The following is a 23,069-nucleotide window of genomic DNA, read 5'->3' on the forward strand; positions in this document are numbered from 1 at the left end:
TCTTGGTTCTTTCGGTAAAGTCATCACGTAGAAGGGAAATAATAAAATAACAAAAATTAAACAATTATTTTTTACAAATGTTGTATTATGTTTTATTTAATAATAAATAAAATATGTAACAAAATATTTTATTATGATTTAAAGCTTTCGTGACTGCAGGGATTCATCTTGGTTCTTTCGGTAAAGTCACGTAGAAGGGAAATAATGAAATAATAAAAATTAAACAATTACATATTTTACAAATATTTTAATTATTTTTATTTCATAATAAATAAAACATAATAAAAATATTTTACAAATATTTTATTATGATTTAAAGCTTTCGTGATTGCAGGGATTCATCTTCTTGGTTCTTTCGTTAAAGTCACGTAGAAGGGAAACAATTAAATAATAAAAATAAAACATAATAAAATACAATTCTCACGACAGACCTGGTCTTCACCTGAGGACGGCTGCTTGCGTTGTGGCCGAAACGTCGTGAGAATTATTTTATTATGTTTTATTTTTATTATTTTATTATTTCCCTTCTACGTGACTTTACCGAAAGAACCAAGAAGTTGTAGCCAGTTACTTGGCAAACTAATCAGTGCTACACCACAAGATGTGAGGCGTTGGGTTTTGTATATTAATTTGCATTTAGCGAAGCGTCTGATTCTAAAAAATCCCATTAACAATGGAATTGGCGTTCCTACAAATCATTATCCTACTACTACTAGCCGATAGTAATCCTACAAATCATCTTCATCATCATCCTACACTCTATATGAGTACTCCTACAAATCATCATCCTACTGCTATATAGGAGTAATCCTACAAATCATCCTACTACTACACTCTATAGGAGTAATCCTACAAATCATCCTACTGCTCTGTAGGAGTAATCCTACAAATCATCCTACTGCTCTATAGGAGTAATCCTGCAAATCATCCTACCACTATAGGAGTGATCCTACAAATCATCCTACTACTCTATAGGAGTAATCCAACAAATCATCCTTCTACTCTATAGGATTACTCCTACAAATCACCCTACTACTACACTCTATAGGAGTAATCCTACTAATTGTTTCAGGGGTCTCCATGGCGGATCGATATCCAAGGTTTCATTTGCACACGAAAACATCCAATTGATTAGTTTGGTTTTTTTACAATTCAATTATCGTTTTGTTTTATACAATTCTATTTTAGCAATTCTAGTTTGTTTTTTACAATTGTATTATAGTATTTTTTTACAAATCTATTAAAGATAGTTTTTTTTACAAATCTGTTATAGATAGTCTTTACAATTCTATTATAGTTATTTTTTTTTACAATTATAGTATAGATAGTTTTTTTTACAATTCTATTATAGTTGGCTTTTGTACAATTATATTATAGATAGTTTTTTTACAATTCTATTTAATTGGTTTTTTCACAGTACCGTTGTTTTTTTACAATTCTATCATAGTAGTTCTCTTTTTACAATTCTACATTTCACAGGGTACTCATTTAAAAATTCGACATCCACATTGTCCCACCCACCACCACCTTAAATGATTTAAAGAGGCCTTTAACAACAACAATAACAACAACAACCTTATAGTTGGATACCCGCGTATACGGCCTGCAATAACATCGCTGCGTTAAGCCTGCCGTTGCCAACATTTGATGCCCCATTACACACATTTATATAGTTTGTTGTGCAAAATTTTACCTGTTTTAACATTCGATCGCCCGAAACTGATTTTTGTTTCTCTCGTTCTCCCGACAGTGATTCAAGTCCCCCACCCCCCCCGACATTAGTGAGTTCCCGGTGCCACCACCAAAGTTTGTCGATTCAAGAGTTTAAGAGAGTGGGGAAAACTCTGAAGGCTTTCCCGGGGTTGCCCGGCTTAATTGTCGACACCATCATAGGTTGACGATCAACGTCGTCGTCGGCAGCAGTAACATCGGCTGCAATCGGCAAGCGAAAAAAAAACCAATCATAGGCAGCTGAAGCATCATCATTGGCATTGTAAACTGCAGCAGCCAGGAGCATTAACATCGGCAACTGAATACCACCAATACCACCACCATCAATATCAACGTAAAAATTAGTGCGCTATCAGTAAGGCATCGCACCAATAGCACCAATAGCACCTATAGCACCGTCATCACAGCACCAGCAATACCACTGTTATCACCATCATCAATACCATTGGTAGGGCATCACCAGCACCACCACCGCCATCAATCGATACCATCGGTAGGACATCACCAACAATACCACCATCATCATCACCATCAACAACGACATCGGTAGGACATCACCAACAATACCACCATCATCATCACCATCATCAACAATACCATCGGTAGGACATCACCAACAATACCACCATCATCACCACCACCATCATCAACAACGCCATCGGTAGAGTATCAGTAGGACATCACCAGCAATACCACCACCATCATCACCACCATCATCAACAACACCATCGGTAGGGCATCAGTAGGACATCACCAGCAATACCACCATCACCACCATCATCAACGCCATCGGTAGGACATCACCAGCAATACCACCATCATCAACAACGCCATCAGTAGGACATCACCAGCAATACCACCGCCATCATCACCATGCAGGAACATCACGAGGTTAGCCCCGCTCCCCCCGCTCCCACGCCCTCCCATAACCATCACGCGGGAGGAGGAGGAGGAGGTGGTGATGGTGATGGAGGTGGAGCTGATGGCAGCCACTTCTTCGAGGGGACCGAGAAGCTCCTGGAAATCTGGTTCAGCGGAGACTCGGAGAGCGGAGACCTGAGACAGATCCCCAGGTGAGACGTGGAGGGAGACGCGGGGAGGGAGACGCGGGGAGGGAGACACACGGGGAGGGAGACACACGGGGAGGGAGACACACGGGGAGGGAGACGCGGGGAGGGAGACGCGGGGAGGGAGACGCGGGGAGGGAGACACGGGGAGGGAGACACACGGGGAGGGAGACACACGGGGAGGGAGACACGCGGGGAGGGAGACGCGGGGAGGGAGACACACGGGGAGGGAGACACACGGGGAGGGAGACACACGGGGAGGGAGACGCGGGGAGGGAGACGCGGGGAGGGAGACGCGGGGAGGGAGACGCGGGGAGGGAGACGCGGGGAGGGAGACGCGGGGAGGGAGACACACGGGGAGGGAGACACACGGGGAGGGAGACGCGGGGAGGGAGACGCGGGGAGGGAGACACACGGGGAGGGAGACACACGGGGAGGGAGACGCGGGGAGGGAGACGCGGGGAGGGAGACGCGGGGAGGGAGACGCGGGGAGGGAGACACACGGGGAGGGAGACACACGGGGAGGGAGACACACGGGGAGGGAGACACACGGGGAGGGAGACACACGGGGAGGGAGACACACGGGGAGGGAGACACACGGGGAGGGAGACACACGGGGAGGGAGACACACGGGGAGGGAGACACACGGGGAGGGAGACACACGGGGAGGGAGACACACGGGGAGGGAGACACGGGGAGGGAGACACACGGGGAGGGAGACACACGGGGAGGGAGACGCGCGGGGAGGGAGACGCGCGGGGAGGGAGACGCGCGGGGAGGGAGACGCGCGGGGAGGGAGACGCGCGGGGAGGGAGACGCGCGGGGAGGGAGATGCGCGGGGAAGTGCACTTTGAGGCCATCTTAAGTGTCAAATGCTCACGGACAGAAGGTCACGGGACAGACCCAGCAGGTGCCACGGGTTGACTGCTGTGCCAGGCTAGGTACAGGAGGTCACGGGACAGACCCAGCAGACGCCACGGGTTGACTGCTGTGCCAGGCTAGGTACAGGAGGTCACGGGACAGACCCAGCAGACGCCACGGGTTGACTGCTGTGCCAGGCTAGGTACAGGAGGTCACGGGACAGACCCAGCAGATGCCACGGGTTGACTGCTGTGCCAGGCTAGGTACAGGAGGTCACGGTACAGACCCAGCATATGCCATGGGTTGACTGCTGTGCCAGGCTAGGTACAGGAGGTCACGGTACAGACCCAGCAGATGCCACGGGTTGACTGCTGTGCCAGGCTAGGTACAGGAGGTCACGGGACAGACCCAGCATGTGCCATGGGTTGACTGCTGTGCCAGGCTAGGTACAGGAGATCACAGGACAGACCCAGCACATGTCCCGGGTTGACTGCTGTGCCAGGCTAGGTACTGACTCAGATGGCTGGCTGATGCACCACCTTTGCCTCCTACTGTGCCAACTTGCTGTGCTTTAGCCACCCGGCGCTCCGCTCGTTGTTGTGAGCGTCGCTCCTCCGCCCTCCGTTGTTGCTGGAGGGCGACTGCCTCCAACTGTCCAGTAGCGTCCTTCACGAGCCTCCTCCACAGCAGCAAATCTCTACTGGCAACGCTTGCCACTGGTAGCCGTCCACTGGCTGCTGTGTGTTTATTATTCCACGCTTTTATTATTTAACTTGCTCCGTCTGTTCTAGATTAGAAGTTTTCATGACTGCAAGTATCCATACTCTTTTGTTCTGTGTTTGTATATGTGGATCGCCTCATGAACGAATCTCTCATGATAGCCAGATGGCTTGCAGAGAACCTCTGTCTTGGAGAAGTCAATGTCATGTGAGCCCACTGAGTTGTAACAGTGATCTGCCACGGCAGAGGTGTTTGTCCTACCGTGTTTCAGGTCTGCTTTATGTTCACGAATGCGGTCCGAGACATGTCGTTTGGTTTCCCCAATGTAACTGCTACCACAGAGGCAACTTAGTTTGTAGACACCAGGGTACTGTATGTCTGGAACCACATCTTTTACAGACGGTACCAGATCACGGATTTTATGTACTGTATTGAATCGGTCCTGGATTTTGTGTTTAATCAGGATTTTTGAGATCTTTTTTGTGACCCCAGCAATGTAGGGTAAGGTGATGGTCTTGAAAGGCTCCTCAACAGGATCCTTCTTGATGGTTGGAGTGATGGCTTTGCGGATTGTGTAGTCGGAGTAACCATTAGCCTTAAGAGCTTGGCGTACGTGTTTGAGTTCACTGGAAATGTGTTCATGGTCGGAGATGCATTGGGCTCTATGATATAGAGTCTTGATGAGAGAATTCTTCTAGGATGGATGGTGGTGGGAATCCGGTTTTTAGATAAGCATCCGTATGGGTGGTAGACAGAGTGGCTCATTGAACCATCGGGTCTCCTTTTGATTAGGACATCCAAAAAGGGGTAGCTTGCCATCATTTTCGACTTCCATGGTGAATCTGATGGCTGGGTGTATGGAATTGATGTGGTCGAGAAATTGGTCTAGAGCAGGCCGGCCATGTGGCCAGATGACAAAAGTGTCGTCTACGTACCTCTTCCATAAGGTCGGGCGTAGAGTGGCAGTCTGGATGGCGTCAGTCTCAAATTTCTCCATGAAGATGTTGGCTACAACCGGAGATAGGGGGGAGCCCATTTGGGGTGCCCTCAATTTGCTTGTAGAAAGTTTCATTCCAAGTGAAGTATGTATTGGTTAAGCAGTGTCTCACCAGGGGGGGTACCCCAGCATTCAGTCCTTGATGAACCAAGTCTTCAATGATTGCGATGGTGTCAGGTACAGGAACCTTGGTGAAAAAGGAAACCACATCAAAACTGACAAGCAGGTCGTCTGGGGACAGGGCAATCCCCTTGATTGTCGATACCAGGTCAGTAGAGTTTAGTACTGCAGAGGTGGTTTTTCCAGTGAAAGGCCGTAGAATTTCAGACAAAAAACGAGCCAATTTATAGGTGGGGGAGTTGATAGTAGAAACAATGGGACGAAGAGGTGTATCTTCTTTATGTATCTTTGGCAAGCCGTATAATCTTGGTGGCCTGGCTGCAGAAGGTTTCAACGAGAACTGTTTGGTCTGATCAAATAATGCGGTTGAATCAGAAATGATTTTGTTGGTTTAAGTGACGAGGCTGTTGGTAGGGTCTCTTTTTATTTTTGTATAGCTGCCATCGTTGAGTAGTTCTTGAATTTTGTTGTTGTATTCTATTTTGTCCATGATGACAGTGGCATTGCCTTTGTCGGCTGAGAGGATGACAATGTCATCCCTCTTTTTTAATTGAGCTAATTCAAAACGCTCATCTTTGCTGATGTTGCTAGCTGGCATCTTAGCGTTTTTGAGGGTTGCAGAGATTTCGGATCTTGCTACGTCTGCAGCGATGTGACTCAAGCCCTTGAGAGCTACATCTACTCGAGCAATTATATCATTAACTGGTATGTGTCTAGGTGTGTCAGCTTATTGTAGAGTATAGTAAGTATACTGATGGTGCTATGCAGTTTATACTTTAGTTTTTTATGTAGTTTATACTTTAGTTTTCTACGTGGTTGTTTAGTAACTGCAGCTACATATCAATAACATTCCTTTCCTTTGTTAATGCTACTCCCTGCACCCCCCCTTGGTGCTGTTGATCCTGCATAATGCATGGGCATAATATGCCTTTGAAACCCCCCCCCGCCCACCTCCTACGCATTTGCCATGAATATGCTAAATTCCTCTTCATATGCACATTCTTTTTTGTTAAGGCGCTCTTCCACCTCCAACCCAGTTTATATATAAGCTCCTAGCTTGGTAGTGTCTCATTCTTCACCTGAAGACGGCTGCTTGCGTTGTAGCCGAAACGTCGTGAGAATTATTTCATTTTATTATGTTTTATTTTTATTATTTTATTACTTCCCTTCTACGTGACTTTACCGAAAGAACCAAGAAGATGAATCCCTGCAGTCACGAAAGCTTTAAATCGATATGATCCCTTGTATAAAGGTGTCAGTTTTTGTACCAGTTGAAAGGGTAATAACCTATTATTATATTTTCCCACTGGTAAAGGAGATGTCTCATAGTGTAAATGCTTACCCGAGCTCTCAATACTCTGATAGTGCGCTGTCTTTGAGTTGTACGCCTTTGGGCGTCATCTGGTCCAACACCAATGGAGACTAGGCTCTAAGAAAAGCTGTCTCGGGTGTGGACCAATCAACTTCAAGGACGGTGCATATCATTATCATCATCAGAGTTGTTTCTTTTTGTTTGCATTTTTGACTGCTTGTGTTGTGGTTATTGCCAACGTGATGCCTTGTATAAAGGTGTCAGTTTTGTACCAGATGAAAGGGTAAGAACCTATTACTATATTTTGCTACTGGTAAAGGAGATGTCTCACAGTGTTTTGTAATTCTATTTAAACCGTCTTCCCAATGTGGTATCGACTGCAAACTTGTTATACTTATGTCATACTGATGACAACACTATATTCTATCATTAAAAATTCCAAATATATTTTTAAACATTTGACACGCTTTTATTTGACTCGCTCTGTCTGTTGTTGTATCCTCAAATCTTGTAACTCAATTTCAACCGTCTTCCCAATGTGGTATTGACTGCTAACTTGATATAGGCATGTCATACTGATGACAATACTATATTCTAGCATTTAAAAATTAAAATACAAATTTTTAAGCGATCTTTTTAAATCCTTTATATTAAGTTCGCTTGCTTGCTTACGACCGTGCAAATCTTTTGGTCGTTTTTTAACCCACTTCCCGTGATCCAATCGAGCTGACATTTTCCACACAGACTCGTTGTGCGTGACAATTAATGTTCGTGAATTTTTTTTTCCAAAATGTTACACTTTTTAGGCCAAAATATATTTAATTACCAATTGCTTAATGGTGCAATGCAATCATCTGACCCATAGGTGGCAGCCATCTCAAGCCAGAGGACGAGAGGATTCTAGCCGCCACGCATATAAAGGATTCATAGTGAAATACTTTGTTTTTACGGGTTATATTTGTTTACGGGTCTAATTGCCCACGCTCAGCTCACGTTGCCTGTAAACCACCATGGGCCCCTTGCGTTGTGGCAATCCGCGTGTCCACTTCCTGGAGTCGTGGAGTTCTGCCACGACTAGCACCGTACATTTAATTAAAGCTTGTTTTTAAAAAAAAGTATTTTTAAATATTTTATACCGAGACAGAGACCAGCCCCCCCCCCCCCCTCGTGGCTTGTAACAGACTTGGGGCAAGTGGCTATTAGTAGCGAGTAGTAGCAGCAGCAGCAGCGTTGCCTGTGAAGGTCACTGGACTCTAGCAATACGAGGGGTGGGAGGCCAGGGGCAATGCCTGCCCAGCCGCCTTTGTCTGCCCACTCACCTACACACCCACACACTCACCCACTCACCTTACCACTCACCTTACCACACACTCACTCACCTACACACCCACACACTCACCCACTCACCTTACCACACACCTTACCACACACCCACCCACTCACCTTACCACACACCTTACCACACACTCACCCACTCACCTCACCACCCACCCACCCATTCACTCACCCACCCACTCACTCACCCACCCACCCACTCACTCACCCACTCACCCACTCACCTCACCACACACCCACCCACTCACTCACCCACTCACCACACACCTTACCACACACTCACCCACTTACCTCACCATACATTCACCCACTCACCTTACCACACACCTTACCACACACTCACCCACTCACCCACCCACTCATTCACTCACCCACTCACACTCTCACTTAAACGCCCACCCACATACCCACCCAATCACCCACATAGACCAACCCACTCACTCACCCACTCATTCACCCACCCACTCATTCACCCACTCACTCACTCACCCACTCACCTCACCACACACCTTACCACTCACTCACCCACTTACCTCACCATACACTCACCCACTCACCTTGCCACACCCACTCACTCACCCACTCACACTCTCACTAAAACACCCACCCACATACTCACCCAATCACCCAAATAGACCAACCCACTCATTCACTCACCCACTCACCCACTCACTCACCCACATTCAGACACTCACCCACATACACACTCACCCACATGCCGTGTCAATCCGCACGGTTTACCCCGTATTCTTGTACAGGGAAATTGAGTTTTCAGGTCCATACGGCGTACAGCCGTTTCAATACGGGCAAAACAAATAATGTTGTCTTTCTATTTGTGTTTCTCCCTTGTGATGGGACTTTGTAGGATGTAGTGTGCGGTGTAGTGTATAGTAGTGTATAGTGTCGTGTATGGTGTAGTGTATGTATGGTGTAGTGTATGTATGGTGTAGTGTGTGGTGTATGGTGTAGTGTTTGGTGCAGTGTATTGTGTCGTGTATGGTGTAGTGTATAGCGTGTAGTGTGTGGTGTAGTGTATAGTGTATGTATGGTGTAGTGTGTAGTGTATGGTGCAGGGTCGTGTATAGTGTAGTGTATAGTAGTGTATGGTAGTATATGGTGTAGTGTATTGTGTAGTGTATAGTATCGTGTATGGTGTAGTGTGTGTATGGTGTAGTGTATGTATGGTGTAGAGTGTGATGTCGTGTATGGTATAGTGTATAGTGTAGCGTGTAGTGTATGGTGTCGTGTATAGTGTAGTGTATGTTGCAGTGTATGGTGTAGTGTTGTATGGTGCAGTGTATTGTGTCGTGTATTGTGTCGTGTATTGTGTCGTGTATGGTGTAGTGTATAGCGTGTGGTGTATGGTGTAGTGTAGTGTATTGTGTCGTGTAGTGTAAAGCGTCGTGTTTAGGATGAACGTTGAGATTTATGAGGGGCACGGGGTGGACCAATAAGGTCTGAATTGGTCTGCAATAAGGTAGGGCACTGATAAGGGGTTGACAGATATGTTGAGAGAGGCACGTGGTACGAGCTGGGAGGTTAAATAAAGATTGTGGGGGTCAGGCTATGCACCCCCCCCCCCACACCTCGTTTCAACGAAGCCGCCACTCTAAGAATAACCACCACAACAACAAAGGTGGACATGTGGTTGATGGTCGTCGTTGTTGTTGTTTGTCCGGCGCTTGTGAGCGCCGATCCGGCAAATCCGCTCCGAAAGCCGTTGACCCGTGACGGAGGTTTTTTTTTTGTGCGCTGGGTCTGACCGCGTGAACGTGAAATGCGTTGTCGGTGAAACACCGCTGCTGCCAACACCGCCGCCACCACCACCACCGCCGACACCACCACTACCAACACCACCAATACCACCAACACTACCACCACTACCACCACCACTACCACCACCAACACCACCACCAACAACACCACTACCACCAACACCACCAACACCAACACTACCACCAACACCACCAACACCAACACTACCACCAACACCACCAACACCAACACTACCACCACTACCACCACCACCACCACTACCAACACCACCACCAACACCACCACCAACACCTACACCGCCAACACCACCAACACCACCAATGCCGCCGCCACCAACACTACCAACACCACCAATGCCGCCGCCACCAACACCACCACCACTACCAACACCACCACCACCAACACCACCAACACCTACACCACCAACACCTACACCACCAACACCTACACCAACAACACCTACACCAACAACACCACCAACGCCACCACCGCTACCAGCACTACCAACACCACCAGCACCACCAGCACCACCGGACACACAGCCAGTTAGTTATGGGGGTTTGTGTCATGTGACACACAGCGTGGGCAATTCGCGACTAGTACAGCACTCCCGTAGTGTAGTGTGTAGTAGTGTATAGTGTAGTGTGTAGTGTATAGTGTAGTGTGTAGTAGTGTATAGTGTAGTGTATAGTGCAGTGTACTGGTACAGCACTAGTGTAGTGTATTGTGTATAGCGTAGTAGTGTATAGTGGTGTGTAGTGTACTAGTACAGCACTACCGTAGTGGGTGTTGTGTATACTCGCCTGGTACGCAGGAGGTCGTGGATTCGATCCCGACCCTGACACCACAGTGGCTAGGAGATGTTGACTACCTCGCCTGGTGTACAGGAGGTCGTGGGTTCGATCACAAACCCTGCCACCACAGTTGCTATGAGATGTAGACTACCTCGCCTGGTACACAGGAGGTCGTGGGTTCGATTCAGACCCTGACTCCACAGTGGCTAGGAGATGTTGACTACTTCGCCTGGTACACAGGAGGTCGTGGGTTCGATCACAAACCCTGACACCAGTTGCTATGAGATGTAGACTACCTCGCCTGGTACACAGGAGGTCGTGGGTTCGATCACAAACCCTGACAACACAGTGGCTATTAGATGTTGACTACCTCGCCTGGTACGCAGGAGGTCGTGGGTTCGATCCAGACCCTGACACCACAGTGGCTAGGAGATGTTGACTACCTCGCCTGGTACGCAGGAGGTCGAGGGTTCGATCCAGACCCTGATGTCTCTCCGTAGTCTCGTGAATTTTTCTCGTTTTTTCCTCCGGTTTTTCTCCTCGTTTCTAATCGACGTCACAGCGTTTAGAGTGATTTTTCTGCCGCTATACATTTCTACGTGACGATGATGATGACGATGATAAGCGGCCACTTGGTAGAGCTGCTGTCATTTGTGAGGGCCAGATCACTTATGAAAAAGAGCTAAAATAAAAATAGCTTAGTCTATGGTTCTCCACGATACTCTGTGGATCTCTGCGTGAGTCTATGGGTCTCTGCGTGAGTCTGTGGATCTCTGTGTGAGTCTATGGGTCTCTGTGTGAGTCTGTGGATCTCTGTGTGAGTCTATGGGTCTCTGTGTGAGTCTGTGGATCTCTGCGTGAGTCTATGGGTCTCTGCGTGAGTCTGTGGATCTCTGCGTGAGTCTATGGGTCTCTGTGTGAGTCTGTGGATCTCTGCGTGAGCCTATGGGTCTCTGCGTGAGTTTGTGGGTCTCTGCGTGATTATGTGGGTCACTGCGTGAGTTTATGGGTCTCTGCGTGAGTCTGTGGGTCTCTGTGTGGTGAGTCTGTGGGTCTCTGCGTGAGTCTGTGGGTCTCTCTGCGTGAGTCTGTGGGTCTCTGCGTGAGTCTCTGGGTCTCTCTGCGTGAGTCTGTGGGTCTCTGCGTGAGTCTGGGTCTCTGTGTGGTGAGTCTGTGGGTCTCTGTGTGGTGAGTCTGTGGGTTTCTGCGTGAGTCTGTGGGTCTCTCTGCGTGAGTCTGTGAGTCTCTCTGCGTGAGTCTCTGGGTTTCTGCGTGAGTCTGTGAGTCTCTGCGTGAGCACTGTGCGTGAGTCCGTGGGTCTATTGGAGTCTCTCGGTCTGTGTAGGAGCGTGTGGATCTTCAGTGCATCATTGCCCTTGGCTAGTTGAATATCCGTGACACGACTTGTGGAAGATGTTGTTTGTTGAATACCATAATCACTGTTGGGTGTGTGTGTGGTTAGTGTGTGTGTGGTGTGTTAGTGTGTTAGTTTGTGTGTGGTGTGTGTGGCGAGTGTGTTAGTGTGTGTGTGTGGAGAGTGTTAGTGTGTGTTGTGTGTAGCAAGAGAGAGTGTGTGGTGTGTAGCGTGTAGCGAGAGAGAGTGTTAGTGTGTTAGTGTGTGTGACGAGAGAGTGTGTCGCGAGTGTGTTAGTGTGTGTAGCGAGAGAGAGTGTGTGTGGCGAGTGTTGGTGTGTGTGACGAGAGAAGGTGTTAATTGTTTTTTTTACCCTTCTATCTGGCAACAAAACTGACACCTTTTTTACAAGGAGTCATGTTTGCATAGACCACAATACCTGCAGCCATAATGCAAACAAAAAAACACATAACTCTGATAATGTATGCACTGTCCTTGAAGTTGATTGGTCCACACCCGAGACAGCTTTCCTTAGAGCCTAGTCTCACTTGGTGTTGGACCAGATGACGCCAAAAGGCGTACAACTCAAAGACAACGCACCATCAGAGTATTGAGAGCTCGGGGTAAAGCATTTACACCATTGGAACCTCATTTGCCAGTAAAAAATATGATAATTGTTTTTTTACCCTTCTATCTGGCAACAAAACTGACACCTTTTTTACAAGGAGTCATGTTTGCATAGACCACAATACCTGCAGTCATAATGCAAACAAAAACACACAACTCTGATAATGTGTGCACTGTCCTTGAAGTTGATTGGTCCACACCCGAGACAGCTTTCCTTAGAGCCTAGTCTCACATGGTGTTGGACCAGATGACGCCAAAAGGCGTATCTCTGAAAGTTGATAAGTCGAGGAGTCCCTGTCCATAGCAGTTCAGCGGGGGCGTTCTTCTTACACCTGCTCACGTAGTTGAGCATTAAAGCAGCCTGCACACCTCCGAAGTTAGCTCTGGATGTCTTCTCTCTCTCTCTGTGTGTTTCCCTCGGCGCTTTGCTTGGCTATCGGCCTATGGACCCACTCTTTTTTCCCTGCGTGGTGCAGTTCTTTCTCTCTCCTCGGCAGACGAGAACGGCGAATCGGAACATGAAACCTAGCTGCTGCGGTGACCCTTTTTAGCCAGCGGTAATCATTGACGGTGGACAATAACAACAGACTCTGCCTTCTCGACAGACCTGTTCTCCACCTGAGGACGGCTGCTTGCGTTGTGGCCGAAACGTCGTGAGAATTATTTGTATAATGTTTTTATTTTTATTACTTTATTATTTCCCTTCTACGTGACTTTACCGAAAGAACCAAGAAGCTATTAATTTGATGAACGAGCGAGGTCTTGCAATACGAGTATGGTGGTATGTGTACAGTATTACGCTTTGTGTGCCGAGCGTCACGTGATCACAACTGAGCCAATGGTTCTCTGTGGGATTGTGGGTAATCGTCTACCAAGCTCGGTCTCAGTCGTATAGTCAACATCCGTGCGAGCGTACACTGTTTACTATAGTGTTGATTTAAAGCTTTCGTGACTGCAAGGATTCATATTCTTGGTTTCTTTTGGTAAATCTTCTTGGTTTTTTCGGTAAAGTCACGTAGAAGGGAAGTAATAAAATAATAAAAATAAAAATAATTCTCACGACGTTCCGGCCACAACGCAAGCGTTGATGAATCCCTGCAGTCACGAAAGCTTTGAATCGAAATTTTTCGGCAAAGTCACGTTGAAGGCATTTTCTTGGTTGCTACTCACCGTTTTGGCATGGTCTCTGGTTCTGACGAAACACCGGCGGTGCAGAGAGACTAGGCTGTAAAAAAAGGGCTTATCTCTGCTGAAGGGCAATCACTTTCAAAGACGGTGCACACATTCTTATCGGAGCGTGTTTGGTTTGCATGTTTGCGTCACAAGTGCTGTGTTTGGTTAATGCTGTACCTCGTGATGTCTTGCGATAGGTGTGTGTGTGTCATGGGGTACCTTTCTTGCCAGTATCAAAGTATAAAAAGAAAAATATTTTTTCTTTTCATACTTTGCAAACATGATGCCTTGTATAAAGGTGTCAGTTTTTGTACCAGTTTAAAGGGTAAAAACCTATTACTATATTTTGCCACTGGTAAAGGAGATGTCTCATAGTGTAAATGCTTTACCCCGAGCTCTCAATACTCTGATGGTGCGCTGTCTTTGAGTTGTACGCCTTTTGGCGTCATCTGGTCCAACACCAATGGAGACTAGGCTCTAAGAAAAGCTGTCTCGGGTGTGGACCAATCAACTTCAAGGACGGTGCATATCATTATCATCATCAGAGTTGTTTCTTTTTCTTTGCATTTTGACTGCTTGTGTTGTGGTTATTGCAAACATGATGCCTTGTATAAAGGTGTCAGTTTTTGTACCAGTTGAAAGGGTAAAAACCTATCGTCACAAAAGACAAAATAGTTCACTACTTTAGCCCACGGGTGTGTTGAAGAGTGAATCCACAACATTTGAAATGTTTGCGTACTGCGACGTTTCGCTGGTGATGACATCCAGCGTCATCGGGCAATTCGCCAGAATGGCGAGTCCCCTCCACTTGATAATCAGTCAATTGTTATGATTATTAATGAGTTGTAATGCGTGTTATTGTAATTAGTAATCGGTTAATGAATATGCGTTTCCCCTATAAGGAATTGTAATTTGTATTATTTAATAATACGCTTCTTGACAGTGAGTCAAAACACATTCCTCCTGCGGAGGGAGCTGGTAGGAACGTTGGTTTTGCTCGGTCTATGGCCTGCAGGGTCAACGGCGGCGTGGTGTATTCCGCAAATATGCCCGACTGTGAGGGCGGGCACAAGCCGGCGTGAGTAGGTTAAACGTTGAGTTTTATAAGGGCACCACGGGGTGAGCAGCCCCTTCCCACCCACCCCCCACCCAGCCCCTCCCCACCCTCCCCACCAAGCCCTTCGCTACTATACACTACGCTACTATACACTACGCTAATATACACTATACGCTACTAAACACTATACGCCAGAGGTGTGGACTCGAGTCATGTGACTTGGACTCGAGTCAGACTCGAGTCATGAATTTGATGACTTGCGACTCGACTTGGACTTGCATAACAATGACTTTGTCCCACCTATGAGATGTGGACTCGAGTCATGTGACTTGGACTCGAGTCAGACTCGAGTCATGAATTTGATGACTTGCGACTCGACTTGGACTTGCATAACAATGACTTTGTCCCACCTATGAGATGTGGACTCGAGTCATGTGACTTGGACTCGAGTCAGACTCGAGTCATGAATTTGATGACTTGCGACTCGACTTGGACTTGCATAACAATGACTTTGTCCCACCTCTGCTATACGCTACTATACACTATACGCTACTATACACTATACGCTACTATACACTATACGCTACGCTACTATACGCTACGCTACTATACGCTACGCTACTATACGCTACGCTACTATACGCACAACACACTGCACTATACGCTACACACTGCACTATACGCTACTATACACTACACTATACACTGCACTATACGCTACTATACACTACACTATACACTGCACTATACGCTATACGCTGCACGCTGCTGTACGCTACGCTACTATACGCTATGCTACTATACACTAGTGCTGTACTAGTACACTACACTATACACTACGCTACACTATACACTACGCTACACTATACACTACACTACTCTCCTAACCACCACACCACCTCACCACACCACCTACTGATGTTATCATAGGCCTTGACCAGGTCAATAAAGCAGAGATGTGGGTCTTTTTGGAATTCCCTACACCTCTGCTGTAGCACACACAGACACACACACACAGACACACACATACAGACACACACAGACACACACACAGACACACACACAGACACACACACAGACACACACACAGACACACACACAGACACACACACAGACACACACACAGACACACACACAGACACACACAGACACACAGCCACACACACAGACACACACAGACACACACATACAACACTCACGCCAAAAGTTCAACACTTAGCACACACGCACGGACACATACAGACACACACACACATAATGCACACGCATTAATAATTAAGTCTCTCTCCGACACAGTCACACACACACGCACGTGCAGATGCCTGTCCGCATACATTTTTAATACTCTCACACAGACACACACAGCTACGCCTAATGCAGACGTCATATTTCAATAGCAGCGGCTTTTTGCTCAGCCAGCGAAAACGGGTCACTGCATCGTTGTGCATTGCTTTCAGATGCGACGTTACGACACTGTACGCGACGCTACTCAATGCTACACGATACACTACGCTACTATACACTACACTATACACTACGCTACTATACACTACGCTACTATACACTACGCTACTATACACTACGCTATACACTACACTATACACTACACTATACACTACACTATACACCACTACTATACACTACACTACTATCCACTACACCGCTATACACTACGCTACTCAATATACTACTATACACTACGCTACTATACACTACACTATACACTACGACACTATACACTACGACACTATACACTACACTATACACTACACTATACACTACACTACTATACACTACACTACTAGACACTACACTACTAGACACTACACCGCTATACACTACGCTACTATCCACTACACCGCTATACACTACGCTACTTTACACTACACTATACACTACTCTACACTACGCTATACACTACGCTGCTATACACTACACTATACACTACGCTACTCAATATACTACTATACACTACGCTACTATACACTACACTATACACTACACTATACACTACGCTACTATACACTACGCTATACACTACACTACTCTACACTACGCTATACACTACGCTACTATACACTACACTATACACTACACTACTATACACTACGCTATACACTACGCTACTATACACTATACACTACGCTAAACACTACACTACTATACACTACGCTACTATACACTACACTATACACTACACTATACACTATGCTATACACTACACTACTATACACTGCACTATACACTACACTATACACTACACTACTATACACTACGCTATACACTACACTACTATACACTACACTATACACTACACTATACACTACACTATACACTACACTACTATACACTACGCTATACACTACGCTGCTATACACTGCACTATACACTACGCTACTCAATATACTACTATACACTACACACTATACACTATTCACTACACTATACTATACACTATACTATACACTATACTATACACTACACACTACACTATGCACTACACACTATACACTACACTATACTATACACTATACTATACACTATACTATACACTACACTATACACGACACTACACACGACACTATACACTACACTGTACACTACACTGTACACTACACTATTGTACACTACACTATTGTACACTACACTATTATACACTATACGCTATACACTATACACTACACACTACGCTATACACTATACACTACACACTATACACTACACACTATACACTACACACTATACACTATTGTACACTACACACTACACTATACACTACACTATTGTACACTACAATACTCTCTTCTACTTTAGCAGCACCACGCCGTGCGTGGTAGAGCTGGCCACCCACCCCCTCGTGTTCCCCAGTGCCGGTAGCCTTCATAGGTGCTACTCGCTAACAGCGCTTGCCCCAACAGTCTCTTAGAGGCTACACGGGGAGATGTTTCTTTGTGTACATGGGGTGTGGCGCTTGTTGTGGGTCTGTGTCCAATTACTCACCCACCTGCATATCCCTGGGGCACCAGACTATCTAAAAACAGCTCACCCACTCGTCTTACCACACACACACACTCACACACACTCACACACACTCACCTTATCACACACTCACACACACACTCACACACTCACCTTACCACACACTCACCCACTCACCTTGCCACACACTCACACACACACACACTCACTCACCTTACCACACACTCACCCACTCACCTTGCCACACACTCACACACACTCACTCACCTTACCACACACTCACCCACTCAGCTTGCCACACACTCACACACACGCACCCACTCACTCACCTTACCACACACACACACTCACCCACTCACCTTACCACACACTCACACACATACACACTCACCTTACCACACACTCACCTTACCACACACTCACACACTCACCCACTCGTCTTACCACACTCACCTTACCACACACTCACACACTCACTCACACTCACCCACTCGTCTTACCACTCACCCACACACTCACTCACTCACCTTGCCACACCCACACACTCACCTTGCCACACACTCACCCACTCACCTTGCCACAAACACACTCACCCACTCGTCTTACCACACACACACACACACACCTTGCCACACACACACACACACACCCACTCGTCTTACCACACACCCACACACTCACCTAACCACACACTCACACACACACCTAACCATACACTCACCCACTCACCTTGCCACACACCCACACACTCACCTTGCCACAAACACACTCACCCACTCGTCTTACCACACACACACACACACCTTGCCACACACACACACACACCCACTCGTCTTACCACACACCCACACACTCACCTAACCACACACTCACACACACACCTAACCATACACTCACCCACTCACCTTGCCACACACCCACACACTCACCTTGCCACAAACACACTCACCCACTCGTCTTACCACACACACACACACACCTTGCCACACACACACACCCACTCGTCTTACCACACACTCACCTAACCACACACTCACACACACACCTAACCATACACTCACCCACTCACCTTGCCACACACCCACACACTCACCCACTCACCCAACCATACACTCACCCACTCACCTTGCCACACACACACACACACCCACACTCACTCACCTTGCCACACACCCACCCACTCACCTTGCCACACACTCACCCACACACTCAACCACCCACACACTCACCCACACACTTTGCCACCCACCCACTCACCCAACCACACACTCACCCACTCGTCTTACCACAGACCCACCCACACACACACTCACCTTGCCACACACTCACACACTCACCTTGCCACACACTCACACAACCACCCACTCACCCAACCACACACTCACTCAACCACACACTCACCCACACACCCACTCCCCTTACCACACACCCACCACACTCACTCCCCCAACCACCCTGACACCACAGTGGCTAGGAGATGTTAACTACCTCGCCTGGTACACAGGAGCTTGTAGGTTCGATCCCGACCCTGACCATGCCTGCCCGCTGCTGTATATTTAGCGTCTGCATCTCTCTCTCTCCCCGTGATGGTCACGTGAATTTTTGTCGAGGTCCTCCGGCTTTATCCCCCTACACATTTAAGAATCGGCGTCACCACGCGAGTTTGTCTGCTGCTGTAACGTCCGCGTGATGATGATGATGATGGATGATGAGAAGCTGCCACTCTTTAGAGCTGCTATCATTTGTGATGACCAGGCCGCTTATGAAAAAAATCGCTCCTCAGCAGCTCGGTGGGAACTTATACTCCGGTAAAATTAAAATAGTTCAGTTTACTTGCCGTGTGCGTGAAGATGTAAACATCCTGGGTCTTCTTCTTGGTTCTTTGGGTAAAGTCGTCACGTAGAAGGGAAATAATAAAATAATAAAATTAAACATAATAAAATACAATTCTCACGACGTTTCGGCCACAACGCAAGCAGCCTTCTACGTGACTTTACCGAAAGAACCAAGAAGATGAATCCCTGCAGTCACAAAAGCTTTAAATCGAAATTTATGCTAAATTCTTCTGTTGATATGCAAATTCCTTTTGTCAAGGCGCTCTTCCCACTCCAACCCAGCAGCTTAAATAGACGCTCCAAGCCTGGTGGTGTTTCATTCAGACGCTGTCTCCCCGACAGACCTGGTCTTCACCTGAGTTGTGGCCGAAACGTCGTGAGAATTGTATTTTATTATGTTTTATTTTTATTATTTTATTATTTCCCTTCTACGTGACTTTACCGAAAGAACCAAGAAGATGAATCCCTGCAGTCACGAAAACTTTAAATCGAAAATTTAAATAGTTCAGTTTACTTGCCGTGTGTGTGAAGACATAAGCATCCTGGGTCTTGTTGTTGTTATTGTGGTGGATGAGGAGCGGTGGCGCTGCGGTTAGCGCCACGCTGCGCTACGAACTCCGCAGAGACCCGGAGTTCGATTCCACGCTCACGGCCACCAACACCACCAGTGACGATTACCTGAACCGGTCCTGGGTGTCCTCCCCTAGGTCGACTCGGCCTCAAATGCATACCTGGTGTAGCGGTGATGTGTAGTAAACATCTCTAGCACTGGGGAGACAAAGGCGGCCGGGCGTGGTGCTGGCCACCCACCCCTCTGTGTGTGCCACAGTGCCGGTAGAGTTCATAGGCTTTGCTGCTGATGCTGCTACTAGCAGCCACTTGCCCCGACAGTCTGTTGAGGCTACACGGGGGATCTTTGTCTTGTGGTGTGTGTCTGTATTGTGTGTGTGTGTGTGTCTGTGTGAGTGTCTGTGCGTGTGTGTGTCTGTGTGAGTGTCTGTATGTCTGTGTGAGTGTGTGTGTCTGTATTGTGTGTGTGTGTGTCTGTGTGAGTGTCTGTGTGAGTGTCTGTGCGTGTGTGTGTCTGTGTGAGTGTCTGTATGTGTGTGTGTCTGTGTGAGTGTCTGTGTGTGTCTGTGTGAGTGTCTGTGTGAGTGTCTGTGTGAGTGTCTGTGCGTGTGTGTGTCTGTGTGAGTGTCTGTATGTCTGTGTGAGTGTGTGTGTCTGTATTGTGTGTGTGTGTGTCTGTGTGAGTGTCTGTGTGAGTGTCTGTGCGTGTGTGTGTCTGTGTGAGTGTCTGTATGTCTGTGTGAGTGTGTGTGTCTGTGTGAGTGTCTGTGTGTGTCTGTGTGACACTTCACGTGGCCTCAAGATGCACGTAACCTGGCACAAGCGTCGTGGTGACGTCACCGCCACTTAGTGGCGAATGGCGGTTGTTGTTGTTGTTGTTTGTGGTGGGTGTACATCCAGGACCCCATTCAAACCCTTAGTGACCTGGTCTCGGCTAGCTGATGAAAGTTGCAAGCGAGAATTTCATCATCGCTTGCGGCTGGGGTTGGCATCGTCCCCCACTCCTCCTGATGTCGAGGGTAAATGGTCGAGGTTTAGGACTGTGGCTCATGCAGCTGCGATGGCTGCTTTGGATACGCGGTCCAGACCTCCACAGAGAACCCTGGCTGACAGAGGAGGTGTTCAGGAATGCTGAGATAAAGCGACAGGCCCACTCTCATCGGCGACAGCATCCCACGTCAGAGAATGAGGAGGCTTACCGCAGCCTTCGCTCGGAGGTTCGGAGAGCCGTGAGGCGCTGCAAGGATGGGTGGTGGCCGCAAGTTGCTGATGAGATTAAATCTGCCTCAGTGGCCCGCGATCACAAATCACTCCATAAAAAAAGTAACCTGCAGCGCCACACCTATCACCATCATTAGTGGAAAGAATGGTGATCCGATCTTTGACCCCCAGGAACAGGTTTTCAGATTTGCTGAGCATTTTTGTGAGGTCTTGGGGGAGGGGAAATCCCTCAGGCTGGAAAACGTCATGGGGCAAAGTGGGGATGACCCTGCTGAGGCTGCGGTGCCTCAAATATTGGAAGAAGTCACCCCCTGTGAGTGGCTGGCTGAGGTGCCAGCTGTTGAGGAAGTACTGAGGGCGATCCGGAGTCTGAGACCAGGGAAGGCACCGGGCAGAGATGATCTCCCAAGCGAAATGCTGAGGGAGGGTGGCGTTTGTGCACAGACTGCCCTATATGACATCATAACAACAGTCTGGACCACTGGACGGGTTCCGCAGGACTGGAAGGATGCCCTGGTGGTCCCCCTCTTTAAGAAGGGGGACCGTACCGACTGTAACAACTACAGGGGCATCTCACTCCTCAGTGTGCCGGGAAAGGTCCTGGCAAGGATTATTCATCATCGCCTTGCTAGGCACGCTGAGGAGAGGCTTGTGGAGCCCCAATGTGGTTTCAGGAAAGGGTGGTCCTGCACAGATGCCATATTTTCTGTCTGTTCCAGCAGAGGTGTAGGGAATTCCTACAGGACCTACATATCTGCTTTATTGACCTGGCCAAGGCCTATGATACCATCATGATAGTGAGCGGGCCCGGGTAAAACTACGTGGTCGGGATAGGAAGCCATTCCCTGTTCACCTTTGGGTGCGACAGGGATGTCCTCTGGCTCCCACATTATGTGCTGTACCGGATCAATTTCCATCTTGTACAAATACAATGGGAGGCTGATGGATGCCCGGGAAAATCAGTCAGTCAGTCGACCCGTGGCACCTGCTGGGTCTGCCCCGTGACCTCCTGCCAGCGGGCGTTCGACACTTCACGTGGCCTCAAGGTGCACATGGCCTGGCACAAGTGTCGTGGTGACATCACCGCCACTTAGTGGCGAATGGCGGTTGTTGTTGTTGTTGTTGTGTGTGTCTGTGTGTGTCTGTGTGTGTGTGTGCGTGTGTCTGTGTGTGTGTGTCTGTGTGTGTGCGTGTGTCTGTGTGTGTGCGTGTGTCTGTGTGTGTGCGTGTGTCTGTGTGCGTGCGTGTATCTGTGCGTGCGTGTATCTGTGCGTGCGTGTATCTGTGTGTGCGTTTGTCTGTGTGTGAGTGTGTGTGTGTCTCTGTGTGTGTGTCTCTGTGTGTGTGTCACTGTGAGTCTGTGTGTATCTGTGAGTCTGTGTGTATCTGTGAGTGTGTGTGTGTCTGTGTGTGTGCGTGCGTCTGCGTGTGTGTGTTTAACAGCCACTTGCTCCAACAGTGTGTTAAGGCTACACGGGGGATCTTTGTCTTTGTCTGTGTGTGTGTCTGTGTGTGTGTGTCTGTGTGTGTATCTGTGTGT

General features: G+C 47.7%; 1 protein-coding gene across 1 annotated transcript in view; it reads left to right on the plus strand.

The window, feature by feature from the left end:
• AMD1 (adenosylmethionine decarboxylase 1) overlaps nt 1–23,069 on the plus strand; it is a 46,764-nt gene that overhangs the window by 2,729 nt on the left and 20,966 nt on the right. Inside the window, exon 2 of the mRNA XM_078879770.1 lies at nt 1,751–2,804. Within this exon, the coding sequence (XP_078735896.1) occupies nt 2,605–2,804 (200 nt within the window). The 5' untranslated portion in view covers nt 1,751–2,604. The remainder of the gene's footprint in view (nt 1–1,750; nt 2,805–23,069) is intronic.

The sequence above is a fragment of the Lampetra fluviatilis genome, chromosome 55 (assembly GCF_964198595.1).
Source record: "Lampetra fluviatilis chromosome 55, kcLamFluv1.1, whole genome shotgun sequence".
Lineage (NCBI taxonomy): Eukaryota > Metazoa > Chordata > Hyperoartia > Petromyzontiformes > Petromyzontidae > Lampetra > Lampetra fluviatilis.